General features: G+C 43.3%; 1 protein-coding gene across 2 annotated transcripts in view; it reads right to left on the minus strand.

Annotated features, from left to right (window-relative positions):
* Positions 1-25,192, minus strand: part of ITGA8 (integrin subunit alpha 8) — a 521,482-nt gene that overhangs the window by 359,567 nt on the left and 136,723 nt on the right. For both annotated transcript variants that reach the window (XR_003941853.1, XM_030199982.1), the window contains exon 9: positions 12,451-12,494. Coding sequence is in view for 1 of the 2 variants with exons in the window: in XM_030199982.1 (XP_030055842.1) it covers positions 12,451-12,494 (44 nt within the window). In the remaining variant the exon portion in view is untranslated. The remainder of the gene's footprint in view (positions 1-12,450; positions 12,495-25,192) is intronic.

The following is a 25,192-nucleotide window of genomic DNA, read 5'->3' on the forward strand; positions in this document are numbered from 1 at the left end:
TACATTTATATCCCGCCTTTATCCAAGGTGGCTAACAATAGTCACATACATAGTCTTAAACAATAGTCACATACATGGTCCTAGAAACGTTATACTCATTAAGAACATGAAGAATAAACATGATCAATAAGATGGCTGTAACCACACACACACACAAAAAAGGCAAAGCAAACAGATGTCTTTTTTTTTATTATTTAAATTTTTTCATTTACAAGTTACACTTATAAAACAGAAAACTGGCAGATAATACATTTGCATATTAATTTTGAAAAAGAAAAACAATAAAGCTTTCATATACATTCTTAGACCACTTAGACTCGTAACCACTTGCCTCCACCTACCCTCCTCTCCTCCTTCCTGTACACATTAATTGATTTGATTTGCTTACTTTATTTCTTGTCTATTAGATTGTAAGCTCTTTGAGCAGGGACTGTCTTTCTTCTATGTTTGTGCAGCGCTGCGTACGCCTCGTAGCGCTATAGAAATGCTAAATAGTAGTAGTAGTAGTAGTAGTAGTAGTAGTAATATAAAGTGGGGGGCGAAGAACACTTAATAGGAGTATATTAAGGAAACATAAACAGAAATCAAATAGCAAATGGCCTGACCTTAACCTGAAAATATTAAACACTGTCATCAGTGGCGTACTTAGGGTAGTTGACACCCGGGCCGGTCATTTTTAACACGAGGAGGAGAAGGAAGGAGATTTGATTTTTTTTTTTTACAAGCAGGGCGCGAGGCGCTGCCTGCGATGCTGCTTCGCCGGATTTTTTAATGTGCAGCGCCGCGGGAACGGCCACGGGAGGCGGCGGGAGCGGAGCACCCCCACCCACTGGCACCCGGGGCGGACCGCCCCCACCGCCCCCCCCTTGGTACGCCACTGACTGTCATTAATATGCAGTCTATTTAATGATTTTCTTAGCTTCTATAAATGATCGCAAATGACTAGGATAAAAAAAAATTTATTTGTTGCCCTGGTATTTCACACAACATTTACAAGGGTAAGCCAGTAAAAATGAGGCTCCCATTGCCTTAATCTCCTCTCTAAAAGCCAAAAAGGCTTTACGTCGTTCTTGAGTAGTCTTTGCAACATCTGGAAATACCCAGATCTTTTGTCCACAAAAAGTTTTTAAGGAATTTTTAAAGTATACTTTCATCAAGGAGTTTAAATCCTGTTCGAAAACAAAAGAAATAAACAATGTTCGACGTTCTTTCACCTCTGATAAAGAATCTTCAAGGAGCTCTGATATATTCAAAGTGTCCATTTCTAAGTTTTGATCTTGAGGAGCTCTATTATCTGAGGCTTTTGAAACAGGAAGATAATATATTTTATTGACCGGTGGAATTGCAGCTTGTGGCTATTTAAGAATTTCTACCAGATATTTTTTAAAGAAATCAAGCGCTGATATCCCTCTGGCCAACGGAAAATTTAACATTCTTAAATTTAGTCTCCTGTTAAAGTTTTCAAATTGTTCTATTTTGCGAGCAATCATAGTTTTGTCCTTAATCAGCATCTCCGTAGTAGTTTTTAAAGTTTGATGTTCAGCCTGAATTTGTGTTACTCGTGTCAACATATCTTGCTTAACATCTTCAAGAGCTAAGGTTAAAGAATCTACTTTATTCATTAACATTGTAGTTTCTTGTGAGGCTTTGGTAACTGTAGCCGTTAAATTTTGTAATATAGTCCAAATAGACTGCAAAGTTACCTCCCTGGGAGCTTCCACGTCTGCTTCCATGTTTGTATCCTCTGTGTTCCGAGATGTGAAGCTGCCGAATAAGGCTAAGCCGCTGCCGACTTCCGTTGTAACTCATCTCGACGAAGCGCAGGACAGGGTGGTATGGCGGATTCTGGCGGAGAGAGTGATATTTCATTCCCAGGTGAGGCTGTCGCTCCTCTGACAGCCTGAACAGCGAGACTCAACGTTCCGGTATTAGTCCGGGAGTCAGAGGCGTAACGAAGGATAATCTGTTGGACTGGTGAAGAGGTTCTTGCCAGCAGCAGCGCGGCTTTCACCACTGCCTTCCTTTTAGTATGTGGCATTGAGCTTTCTTAGAATAAAACAGTTCACTGTGGCAAAATGAAGGCTCCAGTCCTCACAACCCACTCGCACGCTCTCCAACTCAGGTCGCCATCTTAACTCCGCCCCACAGATAAGTCTTTATGTAGCTACAAAGGCTTTATGAACAGATGTGTTTTTAGCAGCTGCTTGAATTGTTGGATATCTTCACATGATCTCAGTTAACCAGGTAGAGAATTCCACAATGATGGAGCAGCAATAGAGAAGGTTCGTAGTTTTGTCTCTACGTAGTTGTATAACTCTACGGAAGATAAACAGAGCTGACAGGACTTCCCAGATCTCATTGCTCAGTTTGTATGATTGCAGGGCATTTTGAAAGTAGGCTGGAACAGTCCTTAACATGCGTTGATGGGTCAATACAAGAGTCTTGAATTGAACTCTGTATGTTACAGGAAGCCAATGTAATTTTTTTTTAATGTTGGGGCGATATTGTTCCTGTCTTGTGTATTTATTCACATGGTGTGTTGGGTTTGGGTTGGGTTGTTGGTATTATATCAGTGTTCAAAGCAATAAAAAGATATTACAAAAAAATTACACCATTAGAATTATCTGTTAACAATAAACATGGTAATAACAATCGTATTTCAAATTATCTGAATATATTAGCACATCCCTGCTGTTAGTACTGTAGTTGGTGAATAATTTAGGGAGCATTTTACTAAACTATGGCAAAAAGTGGCTATAGTGCATGCTTACGCAGGTCATTCCGCACTAAGGTCATATTTCTGCATTAGTAAAATGGGTGCTTTTTATTTTAAATTAATGGCCATGTGCCAATTTTACTAATATGTAAAAAAACAGTATGGGCTGTTAATCCCAATCGTGTAATCTAATACTGCAGAAACTGATAAACAGCCAAACACAATCCTAAAGGGTTGTGTAGAGTGGACATACAACAATAAAGCAAGGGGGGGAATACCCTCAGAAACCAAGGTATCCACCAAGGTCTGACCAACAAGGCATCAGTATCTAAATAAGATTTTATGCCCATGGTCTCATCTCTTTCATAGGGTAAACCTTACCACCTCCTTTTAGACAAAACTGCCCATAATAAGGACTAAATGTCAAATCAATTCTGAGTAAACAAACTTATCCAAGCCACAGCATAACATAAATTAACTTAGCTTATATCTTTGATGGCTTGGTAACCCCACAAATCAACTGTTCATTTTCTTTCAACGGGTCCCAAAACGTTTCACCCACTTCAGGGCTTCATCAGGAACCACCAGTTTTAATCATAATGTAGGGGTTTTGATTTCCAGCTAATTGAACTTCACATGGAAACCAGCAACAATTGTGACCAACGCTCACTTTTGGGCCCCGTTGAAAGAAAATGAACAGTTGATTTGTGGGGTTACCAAACCATCAAAGATATAAGCTAAATTAATTTATGCTATGCTGTGGCTTGGATAAGTTTGTTTACTCAGAATTGATTTGACATTTAGTCCTTATTACGGGCAGTTTTGTCTAAAAGGAGGTGGTAAGGTTTACCCTATGAAAGAGATGAGACCACTGGCATAAAATCTTATATAGATACTGATGCCTTGTTGGTCAGACCTTGGTGGATACCTTGGTTTCTGAGGGTATTTCCCCCTTTCTTTATTGTTGTATGTCCACTCTACACAACCCCTTAGGATTGTGTTTGGCTGTTTATCAGTTTTTTTTTGTTACATTTGTACCCTGCACTTTCCCACTCATGGCAGGCTCAATGTGGCTTACATGGGGCAATGGAGGGTTAAGTGACTTGCCCAGAGTCACAAGGAGCTGCCTGTGCCAGGAATTGAACTCAGTTCCTCAGGACCAAAGTCCACCACCCTAACCACTAGGCCACTAGTGTTTCTGCACCATGTGCTAATTTTCCCATTAGTGTGAAGTCATTAGCATGTGACTACTTACCAACACCTATTTTGTACATAGTGAGGGCTCATGCACTAATCAAGAGCTAACCAATTGGTACAGGACACCCATATTGGGTGTCTCTAGTGTTAGCACGCACTAATTTTTAGTGCATGCTAAAAACACTAGCATGCCTATAGCACAGCTTAGTAAACAGGGCTCTTAATTAGGGGGTCTTTTACTAAACATTAGCTCGAGTTATCTGCAGCAGGGCCCATAGGAATAAAATGGGACCTGCTGCAGATAACTCAAGTTAACCTTTAGTAAAAGACCCCCTTAGTTAACAAGCTATTATCAGCATTAATTGCCACTAATTAGAATTTAAGCACACTGCCTGCTAAGCATATTCTGCAAAGTGGTGCGCGTAAATTGTAATGCATGCTGCTGAAAAGGGGGTATGGCTATTGGCGTGGAATAAGAATAAGGTTGTGGGCATTCCGAAAACTACGTGTCGGGTTACAGAATACAACTGCTGTGAGTGTAACGTAGGCGTTGATATTTATGCTCTGTAAATAGAACTATAATATAAATTATTAAATAAAATGTTGAAAATTTATACATTATTCTCGGGGTTTCATTACTTAAAGTGCTATCAGTTTTGCACTTACTGTATTTTAACAGCACAAATGTACATGTAGTACGTGCAAAGCCTGCACAGTAAATGCAAAGGATATACCTTGCATCTGCCCTGCATTTACCACACAAGAAAAACAATTAATGCATAGGCACCAAGGCCCTCATGATCCAAAGCCCCACGCTGTTCCAAACAGCGCTCTAAAAATAGCGCTGGAACAGCACAGGGCTTTTCTGCATCGATGATCAGAGATAATGCATGCAAATTTAAGCAGCGCAATTATCTCTGATCAAGGGGTAGAAGTGCGGGAGAATTGTACCTGAGCATGCGCTCAGCACAATTCTCCTGCACTTGTTTGACAGGTCTGTGCTGTCAAAAGCCCAAACCTGTCAAACACAGGGGCTGGAGGTCCATGGGACCACCAAGCCCTGACTAACCCTGCCCCGAGCAAGGCAAAACGGGGGCTGGAGGTCCGGCAGACCTCCAGTCCCCCCGACGATCTCAACCCCCCAAGTTCAGGGAGGGCTGGAGATCCGGTGGGTCTCCAGCCCCACAAACCCCCCAGAAAATATCAAGTGGCCGCCGCCAGCCAAACCCTCTCCCACCCTGCCACCCAGCGAGCGACGGGGGTGGGGGCTGGAGGTCCACCCCAACTCCCCCCCCCCCCCGCATTGTTGTACCAATCCCTGGTGGTCCAGCATGAGTAGGAGTAGTGACAACCCCCCTCCCGGCCCCCCTACCCTCTCCCACCCTCCCACCCTGCGAGCAAAGCCACCCCAACTTCCCCCCCCCCAGCGTTATCATACGAATCCCTGGTGGTCCAGCGTGAGTCGAAGTAGTGACAACCCCCCTCCCGGCCCCCCCTACCTTTAGTTGGAGGAGGGACGCAGCCTGCCTCCCTCCTCTTCCAGTGGACGACACCGCAAAATGGCAGTGCCCAGCCCTGCCCATTGCATCCTGGGATATGCTGGGTGGGGCTACAAACCATGTAAGGGAATCGGGCCCAGGAGTGAAGGAGAAACGCGAAGACTGGAAGAGGCATCAGCTGTGCTGTTCTTCTTGCCCGTGCAGCACCTTCACAGAGAGGTGAGAGGCGCTGCGCGGGCCCAGTAGGAAGGAGGGGGGGCCCGGTGGAGGGGGGGGAGCGAGGCGACGATCTCAGCGGGGCGGCGCACGGGGGCGGAGAAAGGCGGGAGGCAGAGCTGGGAAACAGAGGAAGGGAGGGGTGCCGGGGCAGCATTACAAGTTTCTAAAATGTGGGCTTAAAAGTTTTTTATTTTTATTTTGAAGCAGGGGGGAAGCGGGGAGCAGTGGCAAACTTGGGTGAAGTGGGGCGGGGGCAAGGACGTCCATGAAGGACGCTCCTGATGAGCACCTTTGCCCCCTCCCGAAACACACGTGTTTGTGTTTTGGGGTTTTTTTTGGGTAGTGTTGACATTTGTGACATGCGCAGAGCAGCCAGCATGCTTGGCTGCTCTGTGCATGCTTTAGGGGACGATTACGGATGGGGATTACACAGGTTTGATGCATTGTACTTTACAGTACCGCACCGAACTTGTGAGACTTGTTTTTTTGGTGCATTCTTCGTTTTTTAAAATTCGTTAGGGACTAATGTTTTAGATTTTTTAACGTTTGGTTGATGCATCTGGGCCTAAGTAATCTGTAAGACTATATATTTATTTATTTACTACATTTATATCCCGCCTTTATCCAAGGTGGCTAACAATAGTCACATACATAGTCTTAAACAATAGTCACATACATGGTCCTAGAAACGTTATACTCATTAAGAACATGAAGAATAAACATGATCAATAAGATGGCTGTAACCACACACACACACAAAAAAGGCAAAGCAAACAGATGTCTTTTTTTTTATTATTTAAATTTTTTCATTTACAAGTTACACTTATAAAACAGAAAACTGGCAGATAATACATTTGCATATTAATTTTGAAAAAGAAAAACAATAAAGCTTTCATATACATTCTTAGACCACTTAGACTCGTAACCACTTGCCTCCACCTACCCTCCTCTCCTCCTTCCTGTACACATTAATTGATTTGATTTGCTTACTTTATTTCTTGTCTATTAGATTGTAAGCTCTTTGAGCAGGGACTGTCTTTCTTCTATGTTTGTGCAGCGCTGCGTACGCCTCGTAGCGCTATAGAAATGCTAAATAGTAGTAGTAGTAGTAGTAGTAGTAGTAGTAGTAATATAAAGTGGGGGGCGAAGAACACTTAATAGGAGTATATTAAGGAAACATAAACAGAAATCAAATAGCAAATGGCCTGACCTTAACCTGAAAATATTAAACACTGTCATCAGTGGCGTACTTAGGGTAGTTGACACCCGGGCCGGTCATTTTTTAACACGAGGAGGAGAAGGAAGGAGATTTGATTTTTTTTTTTTACAAGCAGGGCGCGAGGCGCTGCCTGCGATGCTGCTTCGCCGGATTTTTTAATGTGCAGCGCCGCGGGAACGGCCACGGGAGGCGGCGGGAGCGGAGCACCCCCACCCACTGGCACCCGGGGCGGACCGCCCCCACCGCCCCCCCCTTGGTACGCCACTGACTGTCATTAATATGCAGTCTATTTAATGATTTTCTTAGCTTCTATAAATGATCGCAAATGACTAGGATAAAAAAAAATTTATTTGTTGCCCTGGTATTTCACACAACATTTACAAGGGTAAGCCAGTAAAAATGAGGCTCCCATTGCCTTAATCTCCTCTCTAAAAGCCAAAAAGGCTTTACGTCGTTCTTGAGTAGTCTTTGCAACATCTGGAAATACCCAGATCTTTTGTCCACAAAAAGTTTTTAAGGAATTTTTAAAGTATACTTTCATCAAGGAGTTTAAATCCTGTTCGAAAACAAAAGAAATAAACAATGTTCGACGTTCTTTCACCTCTGATAAAGAATCTTCAAGGAGCTCTGATATATTCAAAGTGTCCATTTCTAAGTTTTGATCTTGAGGAGCTCTATTATCTGAGGCTTTTGAAACAGGAAGATAATATATTTTATTGACCGGTGGAATTGCAGCTTGTGGCTATTTAAGAATTTCTACCAGATATTTTTTAAAGAAATCAAGCGCTGATATCCCTCTGGCCAACGGAAAATTTAACATTCTTAAATTTAGTCTCCTGTTAAAGTTTTCAAATTGTTCTATTTTGCGAGCAATCATAGTTTTGTCCTTAATCAGCATCTCCGTAGTAGTTTTTAAAGTTTGATGTTCAGCCTGAATTTGTGTTACTCGTGTCAACATATCTTGCTTAACATCTTCAAGAGCTAAGGTTAAAGAATCTACTTTATTCATTAACATTGTAGTTTCTTGTGAGGCTTTGGTAACTGTAGCCGTTAAATTTTGTAATATAGTCCAAATAGACTGCAAAGTTACCTCCCTGGGAGCTTCCACGTCTGCTTCCATGTTTGTATCCTCTGTGTTCCGAGATGTGAAGCTGCCGAATAAGGCTAAGCCGCTGCCGACTTCCGTTGTAACTCATCTCGACGAAGCGCAGGACAGGGTGGTATGGCGGATTCTGGCGGAGAGAGTGATATTTCATTCCCAGGTGAGGCTGTCGCTCCTCTGACAGCCTGAACAGCGAGACTCAACGTTCCGATATTAGTCCGGGAGTCAGAGGCGTAACGAAGGATAATCTGTTGGACTGGTGAAGAGGTTCTTGCCAGCAGCAGCGCGGCTTTCACCACTGCCTTCCTTTTAGTATGTGGCATTGAGCTTTCTTAGAATAAAACAGTTCACTGTGGCAAAATGAAGGCTCCAGTCCTCACAACCCACTCGCACGCTCTCCAACTCAGGTCGCCATCTTAACTCCGCCCCACAGATAAGTCTTTATGTAGCTACAAAGGCTTTTATGAACAGATGTGTTTTTAGCAGCTGCTTGAATTGTTGGATATCTTCACATGATCTCAGTTAACCAGGTAGAGAATTCCACAATGATGGAGCAGCAATAGAGAAGGTTCGTAGTTTTGTCTCTACGTAGTTGTATAACTCTACGGAAGATAAACAGAGCTGACAGGACTTCCCAGATCTCATTGCTCAGTTTGTATGATTGCAGGGCATTTTGAAAGTAGGCTGGAACAGTCCTTAACATGCGTTGATGGGTCAATACAAGAGTCTTGAATTGAACTCTGTATGTTACAGGAAGCCAATGTAATTTTTTTTTAATGTTGGGGCGATATTGTTCCTGTCTTGTGTATTTATTCACATGGTGTGTTGGGTTTGGGTTGGGTTGTTGGTATTATATCAGTGTTCAAAGCAATAAAAAGATATTACAAAAAAATTACACCATTAGAATTATCTGTTAACAATAAACATGGTAATAACAATCGTATTTCAAATTATCTGAATATATTAGCACATCCCTGCTGTTAGTACTGTAGTTGGTGAATAATTTAGGGAGCATTTTACTAAACTATGGCAAAAAGTGGCTATAGTGCATGCTTACGCAGGTCATTCCGCACTAAGGTCATATTTCTGCATTAGTAAAATGGGTGCTTTTTATTTTAAATTAATGGCCATGTGCCAATTTTACTAATATGTAAAAAAACAGTATGGGCTGTTAATCCCAATCGTGTAATCTAATACTGCAGAAACTGATAAACAGCCAAACACAATCCTAAAGGGTTGTGTAGAGTGGACATACAACAATAAAGCAAGGGGGGGAATACCCTCAGAAACCAAGGTATCCACCAAGGTCTGACCAACAAGGCATCAGTATCTAAATAAGATTTTATGCCCATGGTCTCATCTCTTTCATAGGGTAAACCTTACCACCTCCTTTTAGACAAAACTGCCCATAATAAGGACTAAATGTCAAATCAATTCTGAGTAAACAAACTTATCCAAGCCACAGCATAACATAAATTAACTTAGCTTATATCTTTGATGGCTTGGTAACCCCACAAATCAACTGTTCATTTTCTTTCAACGGGTCCCAAAACGTTTCACCCACTTCAGGGCTTCATCAGGAACCACCAGTTTTAATCATAATGTAGGGGTTTTGATTTCCAGCTAATTGAACTTCACATGGAAACCAGCAACAATTGTGACCAACGCTCACTTTTGGGCCCCGTTGAAAGAAAATGAACAGTTGATTTGTGGGGTTACCAAACCATCAAAGATATAAGCTAAATTAATTTATGCTATGCTGTGGCTTGGATAAGTTTGTTTACTCAGAATTGATTTGACATTTAGTCCTTATTACGGGCAGTTTTGTCTAAAAGGAGGTGGTAAGGTTTACCCTATGAAAGAGATGAGACCACTGGCATAAAATCTTATATAGATACTGATGCCTTGTTGGTCAGACCTTGGTGGATACCTTGGTTTCTGAGGGTATTTCCCCCTTTCTTTATTGTTGTATGTCCACTCTACACAACCCCTTAGGATTGTGTTTGGCTGTTTATCAGTTTTTTTTTGTTACATTTGTACCCTGCACTTTCCCACTCATGGCAGGCTCAATGTGGCTTACATGGGGCAATGGAGGGTTAAGTGACTTGCCCAGAGTCACAAGGAGCTGCCTGTGCCAGGAATTGAACTCAGTTCCTCAGGACCAAAGTCCACCACCCTAACCACTAGGCCACTAGTGTTTCTGCACCATGTACTAATTTTCCCATTAGTGTGAAGTCATTAGCATGTGACTACTTACCAACACCTATTTTGTACATAGTGAGGGCTCATGCACTAATCAAGAGCTAACCAATTGGTACAGGACACCCATATTGGGTGTCTCTAGTGTTAGCACGCACTAATTTTTAGTGCATGCTAAAAACACTAGCATGCCTATAGCACAGCTTAGTAAACAGGGCTCTTAATTAGGGGGTCTTTTACTAAACATTAGCTCGAGTTATCTGCAGCAGGGCCCATAGGAATAAAATGGGACCTGCTGCAGATAACTCAAGTTAACCTTTAGTAAAAGACCCCCTTAGTTAACAAGCTATTATCAGCATTAATTGCCACTAATTAGAATTTAAGCACACTGCCTGCTAAGCATATTCTGCAAAGTGGTGCGCGTAAATTGTAATGCATGCTGCTGAAAAGGGGGTATGGCTATTGGCGTGGAATAAGAATAAGGTTGTGGGCATTCCGAAAACTACGTGTCGGGTTACAGAATACAACTGCTGTGAGTGTAACGTAGGCGTTGATATTTATATCAAGTTTTAGTTGGCATAAATGGCCACGCCTAATCCAGGGGTTTTCAACCCTGTCCTCGGGGCACTCTCAGCCAGTAAGGGTTTTCAGGATATCCTCATGGGTGTACCTCGAGAACTGGGTTGATGACCTCTGGCCTGATTATTCTGTTCTATTTCTTTATTTGCCTTAGTATGCCCTCACATGGGTCTTTCCTGCGTGTTAAGGCCATTTTTACCACAGCCATAAAACCTCTGATCTTCAATTTTTTGCATTAATGGCCATGTGCTAAAGTTGCTATTAGCATGTGGCCATTTTAAAAAATTACAGAAGGAGCTGTTATTGACACTTCTTTTGTAGGAGGTAAGGGCTCCTGCATTATCTGTACGCTAACTAGTTAGTGTGCGGAAATTGATTAGCGCAGGAGCGCTCACTCTGCCCCTGACACACTACTGTCAGCAACTACTTTAAAAAAATTTAATTATTTAGCGCGTGCACATTCTCAAATTACCATGTGACTCTGTAGTGCATCCCTTGTACTCCATCTTTTGTGCATTAGGCATAATTAGCACCGAATGCAGCTTAGTAAAAGGGCCCCTATGTAATTCAAAAATTAGATGAAATTGCAAAGGTGACTAAAATAGCCACCTATCGAATGTATTTGCTGAACTAGTATAGGAATTAGTGCTAATTAGCTTGCTATCCAATTAAATTGTGCACGCAAATTGGGCGTGCAACCTAATTTGCACATGCAATGTTTAACAACTTTTATAGAATTAGGGGGTATATGTACACTTACCCATGAAAGTACAAGTATTTTGTAATTTTATATGCACACATGGTGTGTAAGTAAGCACCCTGTTATAGAATTGTCCTTTACCTGTATATACGTAGGGGGTAATAGTCAGTCTGGGGTGGTAAGCAGCTTGTAAGATGCTCACAGCCACAGGCTGAACTAACCTTGGATATTTTTATTTATTTGGATTTTGCTCACCGCTTATTCAGTAGCAGCTCAAGGTTAGTTACATTCAGGTACACTGGGTATTTCCCTGTCCTTGGAGGGCTCACAGTCTAATTTTGTACCTGTGGCAATAGAGGGTTAAATAACTTGATCAAGATCACAAGGAGCAGCAGTGGGATTTAAACCGGCCACCTCTGGATGTCAAGACTGGTGCTCTAACCACTATGCCACTCCTCCAATGCTGGAGCATGTGCAACTACTACTACTATTTACCACTATTTAGCGCTACAAGGTGTACGCAGCGCTGCACAAACATAACTCCTGGCATTCAATATCTGAGTATTTGAGCTGACCCAGAAGTTAACCGCGCACTAGTGGATATTGAGATTGATGCCCAGTTAAGTCAACATATAAAGTTAGGACAGTCATTTTGCTGTCTTAACTTTATATACTTAGCTGGTTAGCAGACCAAATATTACCACTAACAAGCTAAGTTGTGGCTCCAGTCAAACTCTGCCCCAGGATTGCCCCTAACCTAGCTGGTTACCAAATGAGTGCTTAGCAGAGACATTCGGCAGCACCACCCGGTTAAGTGCTGTTGAATATCTGGCCAGCTTAACAGGGAATAACTGTGCAGGAGACTCTTCTGCCCAGTTAGACTCCTTTGAATATTGGTCCTGTAATTGAGTTTTAGGCAGAGATCAATGAATTCCCTGCAATTAATGATGCATCTGTTGTACTGTAGATGAAATTTCCATTATTTGACACAACATATGTAATGGCAATATGAATACTTACATATCCAAAGTTCTGTGCTCCTCTAGGAACACCTGCAACTAACTCTGAAAATAAAAATACAAATAAAAATAAATCTTTATAGATAAGAGAAGATTTCACAATTCTTATATATCTAAGGAAAGAAACAACCTAGCAATAATATAAATAATAAAGATAAAATTAATGATGCTCAGTCTGAAATTAACAACAAATAGCTGTGAAAACATAGTTTCTTGCCTGTAACAGGGGTTCTCCATATAAAACAGGAGAATACAGCTACACTTCCTGTTGATGTCACACTCTCGTCATGTAAAAAAAACAAGTGAAACTTGTGTAAGCATGCATGGAGGATTCCCACTCAGTAATCATGACTCCTCCAGACTTCAGTCTATTGCCAAGTGAAGCAGAAAGACAATCTGTAATGTAAGTAGGGAAGTGGGAGGGGTAAGTGTGGCTACATTCCTGTGCTCTCTATGGAGAACCTCTGTTACAGGTAAGCAACTATGCTTTCTCTAAAGACAACTATTCAATTAAATGGCTCAGTTTTGTCTCAGAAGGGTACGGTTACTGAACTATTTAATTTTCAGTCTTGGCTGAACAATTGCCATCCACAGATTCAATTCACAGTATCCTTCTCAGACACTAACATTCATTTTCTTGACGTAGAAATTTCTCTAAAAGCATTCAGCTTTTCAACAAAGGTATATACTAAATCTACCGACAGGAATTCGCTCTTAGAGTATGGAAGTTGTCACCCAAAAACTCTGCGACAAAGCCTGCCTTTTTCACAATTTTTGCGTTACAAAAGGATCTGTACAAATGAACAGGATTTTCGCCAACAAGCCAATATATTTGGCTCTAAGTTATTACAGCGTAATTATCCAAAGGCAATTTTGAACAAAGCATATATACGAGCTAAACATCTGAACCGTGATTTACTCTTACAGAATAAGATACCAGATATACAAGAGGATCCGGTGATGACTTTTATTATGAGATATACCCAGGGCGGAGAAGCCGCTGCGCATATCATTAAACAAAATTGGGATATTATGCGAGTACATCCACTGTTTGAAGGACATCGTTTAAGGATGGCGTTCTCTCGAGCTCGTAATTTGAGTGAGCTTTTGAGTCCAGCTGATCTACCAGATCCCACAACCAATAGATCCATCATACCTGGTGGTCACAAAAAATGTAACAAACAGGGATGCAAAACCTGTCCTTTGACCATCGAGTCAGATAAATTTCATTATAATGGACAAACAATTTATCTCAAACATCAAACAACTTGTCGTACTAAGTACATTATTTATCTTATCAAATGTCCTTGTGATAAAATTTATATTGGCAAATCCAATAGATCTTTGAACGCAAGAATGGTCGAACATAGATCAAGAATATCTGCCAAAACAATTGGAGCCCCTTTGGTTCAACATTGCCTCATGAAACAACATTCCAGTGAGTCGCTGAAGTGCATGGTGATTGATTGCATTATACCAAATGCACGTGGGGGCAATATCAGTAGACTGTTGCTTCAAAGGGAAACAAGATGGATTTTTCGGCTGAATACGGTGGAGCCTTTAGGTTTAAATGCCCAACTCCACTGGAACTGTTTTTTTTGAACCAACCTCTGTGTACTAATCAGCTGATTGTGACGTCGTTAGAATGGGAGGAGTTTACTATTGTTATAACTTGAACGCCGCCGCCATTTTAAACCGGCGTACCTTAGGGATGAAGTACTGTTGCTGTAGGTCCAGTCGCCAGCATTACCTGATATACAATAAGTAAGTCTGTCAATTCGTTGTTGGTAAATTGAGTTTTCTCCGTTTTTACAGAGATTGATGCCCTTGACAAAGCATGAGACCGCGAAACAGGGTCCTGTCGGGCTAATCACAGTATCGGTGTTGCCAATGAGGTTTCACTAGAATTTTGATGGAACCAGCTAAGTCCCAGCCACGGAAGACAATATACCAAGGCGGGAGCATTTAAGCTAAGTTATATCTGTGCATTATTTGCTTTTACATTGCAATAATGTTGATTTTTTGAACGGTAGGATGTTTGAAGCTATTTACAGCTGAAACGCAATTAGAGTATCAGTATAAAACACTACCGGTTGGCTGGAGGTATTCGATGATTAGAAATTTGCATTGACCTGGGAGCCACTGTATAGGTTGATATGCAATGTCCTAAAATGATATGAGATTACCTCTACAGCCTATATAAGTTATTCTCGATGTTATTTGCAATATAACAGTTTTTGTCTAAATTGACGTTGTGTATATTCTCTAAAGACAAGCAGGGAAATGCAGGCACACTTCCTGGTGAATCCCAAGCTACAGGTCACTAACTTTACAAATTGTGACCAGGCAATTCCACTGATCAGAGTTAAACAGCAAACAGGTTGTGTAGGACTATTTATTCAAAAAGCATGTCCTGGGAAAATGCTGGGTCTAGACAATAATGCTTCGTAAAATTATGAACCAAGGACTAAGTTGCTGCTCTGCAGAGATTAGCCAATGACGTGGCTCAAAGGTTGGCTACAAATCTTGCCTTTACACAGAGATGAGCACCAATCTTAGGAGGGGAAAATCTTTCCTACTTGAAGATAACATAAGTTAATGCATTCAGAAATCTAGGTGGAGATGGTGTGCTTTGTGGCTGGTAAGCCTAGGTTGTTGGGGTTGAATGCAACAAAAACTGACATAAATGTCAAATTGACTCAGTTCTTTTGAAATAATATAAAAATGATCTTCTGCAACTGAGTGCATGCAAAATCTGCTCAACAGTATGTGAGTATGAACTAGGTAAAAAACAAGGCAATATGTTACCCCTCCGAAGGGACACCACCTTGTAGTGGTGGAGGGGCTTCTGTGTTTCAATGACTCAGAGGGCTATGCTGAAGGGTTACCCATATCAGACAGGCCTCTGAGGAGAAACCAAAGAGTGTCCCAAACTGGGAGAGTGGTAAGATGGTGACCTGAAGTTGGTATGCCCAATGGCCCAGCTGCCCTCTGAAGTTTCGTCTTTTTTACGTAAATTTCCTCTCTAGAATTGCAGTTACCTTAACTGAGAGGAAAGGGACAACCGGTGGTCAGCCGCCGATGGCCAGCGTTTTGTCCCCTGAGCAGCAAGTGCAGGACCACTGCGCGACGAAGTGCCCACAGATGAAAGGGTTGGCGAGTCCTTTGATTAGTGCCGGCGAAGGAGCGTCGACGCTTTTGGACCTGGAAAAAACAACTCCATCGCTCCCGAATTATTCAACCACTATGTCCAAAGGAGTGGAAGAGTGAGTTAGAGGCATATGTTGAAACGGAGGATGTTTACAGCAGAACCCGAATCGGTGGAACCACTCCTAAACACCTAAGAGAAATCAACTTGGAGTTTTTGGCTCCCGTGGAGGTTACATTGAATACCATCTGGAAGGCGCTTCGGGATCTAACAGTGGCAGTAAATCATTTTGTTTCAGATATAATTTTATTAGAGAGTTACATGGACAATTTAACTGAACCCTTTCAGAGTGAAAAATTGATATAACAAATGATTCTACATGAGGAAGAAGTGGTTATGATTTTGAAAATGATAATAGACCAGAAACTTTGAATAATAAAATGAATATTATTATAGATGATTAATATCGAGATTATTGTTTTTCCCAGAGTTCCGGGTATGACTCCTAAAGTTTTCCTCAGAAATATTTCCTCAATTACTACTTTAAAAGGAGTGAAGCCTGTGAAAACTGGGATTACTTTAATCTGTGGGATATGAATTAGAGACTTAAGTATATGTATTGTTAAATAACTTCTGATTTTTAAAAGAGAAAGAATGTAATCAGATCTATTATTTCTAACTAATATTGGACATTAAGTATGTTTTCAATGAAATGATTTGACTATACATTGTATTGGCCTTGAAGAAGCCAACCAGATGATCAATGTGGAATAATGAATTAGACGAGTAATATCTGGGGATAATCAGGTTAATACCACGTTATTTTTTCTGTTTACTGTTTAATTGATCTTGTTGTCTTGTTTCACTCTCCCTATTTAGTGGTCTAAGGAAGAAAATAGAATTACCTGACTGAAATAATTCCTATATATTATTTTCTCTGTATTTCCGACAAGTTGTTTTATCGCCTGTAAAACTTTAAATGGTTATAAATAAAGTGTGCTGTTTGAAGTACTTGGTTTCACTGCTATCAGTAAGGAAACCTGGTGCGTAGCCACGGGCGGGCCTAGATGGGCCCAGGCCCAGCCACCTTTGCTCCAGGCCCACCCGCCCTAACTAGCCCCAACCCAACAACATCCCTCGCTGCTTTTGGGTCTGGTCCGAGAGTATTGCCTGCCTGAAATTCTTCTCCTCCCCACTGCTGCCTCGGTCCCTGCAACATTCTTTTTTTCGCCCGTCGCCGGCAGTGCTGCGATTCACAGAGGCCACTCCGCTCCCCCCTGCAGCATCCATCTGGCCCTACGAAAACAGGAAGTGCATCAGAGAGGGCCAGATGGACGTGACAAGGGGGAGCGGAGCAGCCTGTGTGAATCGCAGCGCTGCCAGCGACGGGCAAAAAAAAGAATGCTGCAGGGACCGAGCAGTGAAAGACGCTGAAGCAGAAGTTCTTCAATGAGTGGGAGGACAAGCTGATGTGATACCTTTTTGTGAAGGGAGAGGGGAGATTCAGACAAAGGATCACAAAGGTAAAGAACTGCATGGAGGGGAGGGGATGAAAGAGGTGCTGCACATGGGGGAGGGAAGAGAGAGGGCTAAATTTTTGAGGTGAGGGAGGAAGAAATGCTGCATGGGGTGTAGGTAAGAAAAAATAATTATTTAGGATGGGAGGGAGAGTTGCTGCACAGGGGGGTAAGGAGTGAGGGAGAAAGTTGGACATGGGATGGGAGGGAGAGATGATACATGGGTTGGGGGAGACAACTGTTGGAGGTGGGGGTGGGAGGAAGAGCTGCTACATGGGATGGAGAGAGAGGAAGAGATGCTGCACAGGGGGGTAGAGGTGAAAGTGGGAGAAATGTTGGACGTGAGGATGGAGGGGGAGGGAGAGATGCATGGGGAGAGAGAGGGAGAAATGCTGGATGTGGACTGGGAGGAAGGAAGAGATGCAGAAGAAGAGAGAGGGAGAGAGAGAGAGAGAGAGAGAGAGAGAGAGAGAGAGAAATGTTGGACATAGAAGTAGGAGAGAGGGAGAGATGCTGTATGGGGAAGAAGAAGGAAGAACAAGAGAGATGTTGGACCAAGGGCACAAGGAAGGGAGACAGTGAGAGTGATGTGCACAGTAGGAGAGAGGGAGGAAGAAAGAGAGGTTGAACATGGGGGTGGATGAGAGGGAGGGAGAGATATGCACTGGAGGGGGAAGAGAAAAAGAGGGAGACTGTGGATCCAGGGACAGAAAGGAGTGAGGGAGAGATGCTAGACAGTAGGAAGGAGGGAAAAGAGGAAGAAATGCTGGACCACAAGGGAAGGGGGCCGGAAGATGCTTGAGATATGTAGAGGGGACAGGGAGATATCAGGCTACAAGGATGGGGAGGGGAGAAAGAGGGAGCAGGCACTAGGCTAGAAGGTTTGAGGGAGAAAGATGTTGCAAATGGTGAAACTATTTGGCAGAGGCCAAGGGGGTGGGGGTGACAAGGAAACAAATGAGAAGAGGAAAGTGATTATGGGGGGTTAGAAAAGTGGTAATGGAGAGTTGATTAAAGATGAAAGGAAATGAAAGGCTGGGGGAAGGAGTGAGATGAAGAATGGGACAGCTAGTGGGTGAGAGAAGGAGATGGAAATTAATAGGTAGCTGAAAAGTAAAAAAGGAGAAGGATGAGAGGGTGAAATTTGAGTGAACAGAGAGGCAATAAAGAAACAAAAGAGAGAGGAAAAAGCTAAAAAGGAAATATCAATATGTCAAAGGTAGGTGTAGTGAAGGAACGGAATAAGACAGGAGAGAGGAGAAAAAACAAATGGACAGCAGCCGCTTGAAGGAAAATTAGCAGAAGACAGACAGGAAAAGAGATACTGGAACCAACATAATGGAAAAGTAAAATGTCCAGACAACAAAGGTACAAAAAAGCATTTTATTTTGAATCTATTAAATGTAGTATGTTAGCTTTGGGAAATGTGCATAGTGCATATATGTTTTTGTTTCTCCAGTGTTGCAGAACATGCCAAGTTTAACTTCTTGGGGTTCCCAGTTCTATTTTTGTGATCCCTTGTTTTGTATTTGGTGAGGGTCTGTTGGTATGATAGTAATGGCAGGTGGGGAGATTAGAGGGCAGGCAGGGATCGGGAGGGCCCCCTCTTTTATTTTCTGACCCTTGTTATAGCTGGAGGGGATATCCTAGCATGGCCAGTTGAGGACCTCCTTCAAAGGCAGTCAGAATTCCCTTCTACCAAGCTCTATAGAGTGCAGCACCATCCTTGAGTCATTGACAACTACGCATGCGTAGGGTGCCGACATCAGTGGCTCAGGAATGTTGCTGCTGCCTGCCAAACTTGGTAAAATGGAATTCTGGCCACCTTCAGAGGAAGTCTTCCGCCAGCAGAGCTTGGGGATCCTCACGAGCTAAAGTACTTATATTTTGAGTTGTGAAGTGCTGGGGGAGAGGTGACATGTGGGAGTAGGGCAGGGGCAGAAAAAATGTTGTGCCCATCCAATTTGGGCTCAGGCCCACCCAAAATTGACTGTCTGGCTACGCCACTGGAGGAAACTGCAACTAGGTGGGCAGGAAGGGTGACACTGAAAGCCATTTGTTTGGTCTTCTCTCCAGTAGTCTGAAGCTGGTCCGAAGTTGAGGTATATTTTAAGGCTGAAGGAACCCACATGATGATGAAGTGAAAGGATCCAAATCTGGATCGTTGCTTCTTAAACAGAGATATCCTAAATGCTCTTTCCTCTGCTTTGACTGAAAATATGTAAAAATTAGTTTACAAAGAGAGCTGAGGGAGAGCATGACTGGCCAGGTCTCATGAATGAAAGACTGAGGAATCCCAGTTACTGAGCAGGAATCCCCCACGCATGCTTACACAAGTTTCACTTGTTTTTTTTTTGTTTGTTTGTTTGTTTTACTTGGGAAGAGCTCCGGCAGATGACATCACTAGGAAGTGTGTCTGCATTGCCCCGCTTGTCTTTGAAGAAGTGATGTTCCCACTGGGTGAATAAAAGTGATCAAATCATGTTCTGCTTGGCCTGTAACTCAAAGATATGCAAAAATGCAACTGACTATGGTTCACAATTTACCTTACAGTAAATGCCAGATAGATTTATATAGAGTATATTTTTAAAACACCTCAAAACAGTCCTAAAATCTGTTAGATTCAATATTTAATGTGGAAAATTGTATTTGTTGTGGAAGAAAATATTTTCCATGAAATAAAAGCACATATGCTTTTAATTTCTGTCCATCCATCTGACACCTTCACAGGCAGAGAACAGTGGCTTGAAAGCAGACCAGCTGAAATAATTTGGGATGGAAGACCAACACATTAGTGGTAAGGGAAAAAAGGTAATGGATTTACCCAATGACACAAACTCACCCAGTCACCAACACACACATCCTACACCTTCATTCCATACACATCTCTTATCCTTCAGAGCAACTGCAAGACATACACTAACACATACATGCAAGTCTTAGATCATTTGAAAAACATCTCCACATATAAATAACAGCATTTGCACATGCAGATCATATACACGTGTAAACAGTGATTTTAGAAAGCTGCTACTTACATTGGAAATTGCCAGGTCACAGCCCACCCGATATTTAGTGCTATTTAACCAGCCAGGAACGACTCCTGACTGGTTAAATAGCTTAACTGGCAATCTGTGAATATTCAGCTGGGGACAGCTGGTTATCTCCCATTGAATATTTCCGGTCAGCACATAGCGGATAACCAGCTTTATCATGTCATATAGCTGGCTATCCGCAAATATTCAGCATATTGCCAACTAAGTTTGGCTGTCAAATTGGGCTGCCAAAATAACAGGCCTATCTTTGGTCGGTTTAAACTTAATATCGATTTCGCTACCACACTCCGCTAGTTAAGCTTAAATCGGCCAAAAATAAACCAGATATTCAATGACGGTCACCAGAAATGGCCCAGCATTGAATATCTGGGCTGAGCACCGACCGCGGGAGGAAGTCCAGCTATCTCCCGTGGTCTGAATATCAGCCCCAGAGATCTTAAGGGTGCATGGTATGGTATGGTTTGAGAGGGCTGATAATGTATATGCATATTTGTGTATACCCTATCTTATAATGGGCATACACTTATAGGCAAACAAATTTAACCATCGTGTTTTGAATCAGTTTAAAGGCATGCACAGATCTTTAAAACATGTTTGTTCCAGCTATGGCTTTACATGAATTATCCATAATCCCTGTATTTAAAAGAAAAAAAAACCTATTGCCATCTCACTTGTTAATTGGTAGCATTTACAGGTATAGTTTTGTAAAGTGGCCATACCACAGGGGTAATTCTGCAATGGGTACTTCCATTTAGGTACCTCAAATGCACACAGTAGGAGCCTATTCTATTACAGCATCAGGGTACCCAGGTTCCACTAGAGAATAGTAGTACAACCTGATATCTGCACCTAACATTTAGAAGTCCACGTAACAGTGGGCACCTAAATGCAGCAGTAATCTTTGTAACATAGTATTCTGTAAATTACACATGTAACTGGGAGTTCTGCTCATGCTCTGCCCATATGTACACCCCCTCCCTTGCATTTACACACTATCAGCGGCATAATCGAAAGAGGACACCCATCTTCTGACACAAATCGGGAGATGGGCATCCTTCTCTCAGGGTCACCCAAATCGGCATAATCGAAAGCCGATTTTGGGCGTCCTCAACTGCTTTCCGTCGCGGGGATGACCAAAGTTCACGGGGGCGTGTCGGCAGTGTACCGAAGGCGGGACGGGGGCATAGGTAAGAGATGGGTGTCCTCGGCTGATAATGGAAAAAAGAAGGGAGTCCCTGACGAGCATTTGGCCGACTTTACTTGGTCCAATTGTTTTCACAACCAAGCCTCGAAAAGGTGCCCGAACTGACCAGATGACCACCGGAGGGAATCGGGGATGACCTCCCTTTACTCCCCAGTGGTCACCAACCTCCTCCCACCCAAAAAAATTTAAAAACATTTTTCCAGCCTCTATGCCAGCTTCAAACGTCATTTCCAGCTCCATCACAGCAGTATACAGGTTCCTGGAGCAGTTTTTAGTCGGTGCAGTGCACTTCAGGCAGGCAGACCCAGGCCCATCCCCCCCCTACCTGTTACACTTGTGGTGGTAAATGTGAGCCCTCCAAAACCCACCCAAAACCCACTGTACCCATATGTAGGTGCCCCCCTTCACCCCTTAGGGCTATGGTAGTGGTGTACAGTTGTGGGGAGTAGGTTTGGAGGGGGGTTGGGGGGCTCAGCACCAAAGGTAAGGGAGCTATGCACCTAGGAGCAATTTCTGAAGTCCACTGCAGTGCCCCCTAGGATGCTCGGTTGGTGTCCTGGCATGTGAGGGGGTCCAGTGCACTACGAACGCTGGCTCCTCCCACGACCAAAGGGCTTGCATTTGGTTGTTTTTGAGATGGGCTTCCTCGGTTTCCATTACCGGCGAAAACCAAGGTCGTCCATCTCTAAAGTCGACCATCTCAACATTTAGGTCGACCATCTCTTAGGTTGACCTAAATGTTGAGATTTGGGCGTCCCCAACCATATTATCAAAATGAAAGATGGACATCCATCTTGTTTCGATAATACGGGATGCCCCGCCCCTTCGTGGGGACGTCCTCAGAGCTGTGGCGTAGCCAGAAAGCAATTTTTGGGTGGGCCAACAAGTCAGATGGGTGGGCACCAGGGTTGCCAACTTTTTTGAAATTGAAAAACTTGCCACCTGATACCCCACCCCATGCTCCAGCTCTACTCCACTCCCAATAACTTCAATAAGGGTAGCAGTGCAGGCTTCAGGGGGAAGTACAAGAGATTGCACTCTTCCGCCTCCATTGAGCCTCGGGTCCCTAACACACATACTTAGCCTGTATAGCAAGACCAAACACTTTTCAACATATCTTTCCAGTTACACGCTATAGAAATGATCCCAGAAAGTATAGTCTAGTATTAAAGGCAAATAAATTCTGCATCCACAGAACCCCCTGTCCCTCCCCCAATGGGTACAGAGCAGAGTTAGGACATTTCCCCATAAAACTGACCGTAATCTCAACAGCCGCCATATAGTAAATTAAACAATCTTTAAAACAAAATGTCACGCATAACCTAATGCAAATCTACAATGCCAGCACTAACTTCCAAAAGAAGGATCCTACCTATGAAAAATTCATTGCCCTACATATTACAGTGGGGCCGTAAAATATCAATACATCTATTGGGAAAACTAAACAAACCAAACTTACTACAGAAGGCTACATAGAAAATTCATGCTAACAGAATACCTCGATCACACACATGGAATAAAAATGCCAAATATAGAATAATTGACTAAAATGTATAAACATCAATATAACCAAAACCCCAAAAAGCCAAACCTTGCATGCAATACAATACCAGAGATACAGTAAGAAATGCATTTCCTCCTGTGCAAAATATAAACATAGTACGTGCCAGGGATGGTGTTGGAGTGCAACTAGAGCAATTGCTCTTGGTCCCCTGGCCAGAGAGAGCCACAAGCATGATGGAAGCTGAAGGCAGTGCAGTCTGGTGATGGGCTTTGGGGTTCCCTCCCAAATTTATGGCCTGGGCTCCAGCCATGTCTAACACCAGCTCTGGCAAGATGTACATTCCAAATGTGACACATTTTAATCACAAAATTGAAAAAAACGATTTTTTTTTCTACCTTTTGATGTCTGGTTATTTTATTTTTCAAATCAGCTTGGTTCTAGTCTCTGGTTTCTGCTTTCTTCTGTCTTAATTCACTTACCAGGGTCTCCTGTCTATTTGTCATTTCTTCACTCTCCATGTCCACCATCCATCTCCCATCTCTGTGTCCCTATAGTTCCTTGTCCAGTATCTCCAGTATGTTCAAATTCCTGCATCCATCACCACCCTTCTATCCCCTACCCCTGTGTCCAGCATCACCCCTTGTGTCCCTATGCCCTCACATGCCCAGTATCTCCCTTTTGAGTTCCTATTGTCCCCTATGTCTAGTATCTCTCCCCTGTGACAATATACCCCTCCCTCCAAGTGTCCAGCATAGCCTCTCTATTCTCACATTCCCCCCTCTCTGTCAGGCATTACCCCTCTGTGTTCATATGTTATTCCAATACAGCATCTCACGTCTGTTTCTGTATCTCCCCTTTCTTCCTCACTCACACCAATGTCTCTCTCTGCTCTCTGATCCCACCTATCCAGCTACTCTGCTTCTCTCTTCCAGCTTTTGGCTCTTTCTCCCACTGTGGGTTAAACAATTTGTCTCCCTCTTCCTTCATCCCCTTGATCTGCCATCTCTCTCCCTTCCCTCTAATCTCTCCTCCTGGTACAGCACCTCTCTCCCTTCCCTCAAGCCTCCCCTGCAGGCCTTCCCTCCATCCTCTAGCCCCCTCCCCACAGGTCCAGCACCTCTCTCCCTTCCTTCCAGCCTGCCCCCCTTGCAGGTCTAACAACTCTCTTCCTTTCCTCCAGCCCCCAGCCTCTCTCCCTTGCAGGTCCAGCATCTCTCTCCCTTGCCTCCAGCCAGCCAGCCACCCCCCATTGCAGGTCCAGACCTTTCCTTCCTTCCAGCTAGCCACCACCCCCCTTTGCAAATCCAAAACTCTCTCCCTACCCTCCAAGCAGCAACCTCTCCCCTTGCAGGTCCCAAACCTCTCTCCCTTGCCTTCAGCCAGCCATCTCCCCCTTTTGCAGGTCCAGAATATCTCTCCCTTTTCTCCAGCCAACCCCCCCCCCCCACACTTTTGAAGGTCCAGAACCTCTCTCCAATCCCTTCCCTATGGCCTCAAGCCCCCCCCCCCACCTCCCACGCAGGTGAAGCCACTGTCTTCCAGCCTGTCCCTCTCCCACCCTACAGGTACAGCCACTCACTCCGTTTTCCTCCCTCACTATCACTGATCACAGATGAAGAGACCTGTTCCAGAGCCTTCCCTGCCACGATCAGCTCTCTTCAGCGGAACTTCCTGTTTCCCATAGGGCAGATCGTGGCAGAGGGAAGGCTCTGGAGTGCTCAGCGAATCACTGCTGGCCCCGCCCTTAATTTAAACGGATGCTTACGGCAGGGGTGAGGGAGGGGAAAGAGAAAAGAAGACTCAAGTGAAGCTGCGGTTGTGATCGCGATCGCGGTTGCGGTTTTGATCCATTATTTTTTTGGGGGGGGCTTGGGTGGAAATGGGTGGGCCTGGGCCCACCCAGGCCCACCCGTGGCTACGCCCCTGCCTCAGAGATGGGCTCCCTTAGAGATAGGAATCCCCATTCACGTAAGTTAAGTGCCCCTCCACATAAGTTAAGTGCACCGTTACAGAATAGCCCTCAGATGTCCTGTTGGCATTTTCATGGGTAAGTGCATGCTCAAGCATCTAAGTGCTAATATTTTAGACATTTATGTGTGCAAGGTGCACATAAATGTGGGCATCTAAATTATAGAGCTGCCTTTCACACATGTATGCCCTAGCATTTCTACATGGAAGCTGCCAAGTTGAGGCCTCTCTTTCTGTATATATATATATATATATATATTTTTTTTTTTTTTGCAAAATGGCTTTATGCTGGCAAATATATATATGCACTCCTACATTACCTTACACATACATTACAAAACCTCCA

Source organism: Microcaecilia unicolor, chromosome 1 (genome assembly GCF_901765095.1).
Source record: "Microcaecilia unicolor chromosome 1, aMicUni1.1, whole genome shotgun sequence".
Taxonomy (NCBI): domain Eukaryota; kingdom Metazoa; phylum Chordata; class Amphibia; order Gymnophiona; family Siphonopidae; genus Microcaecilia; species Microcaecilia unicolor.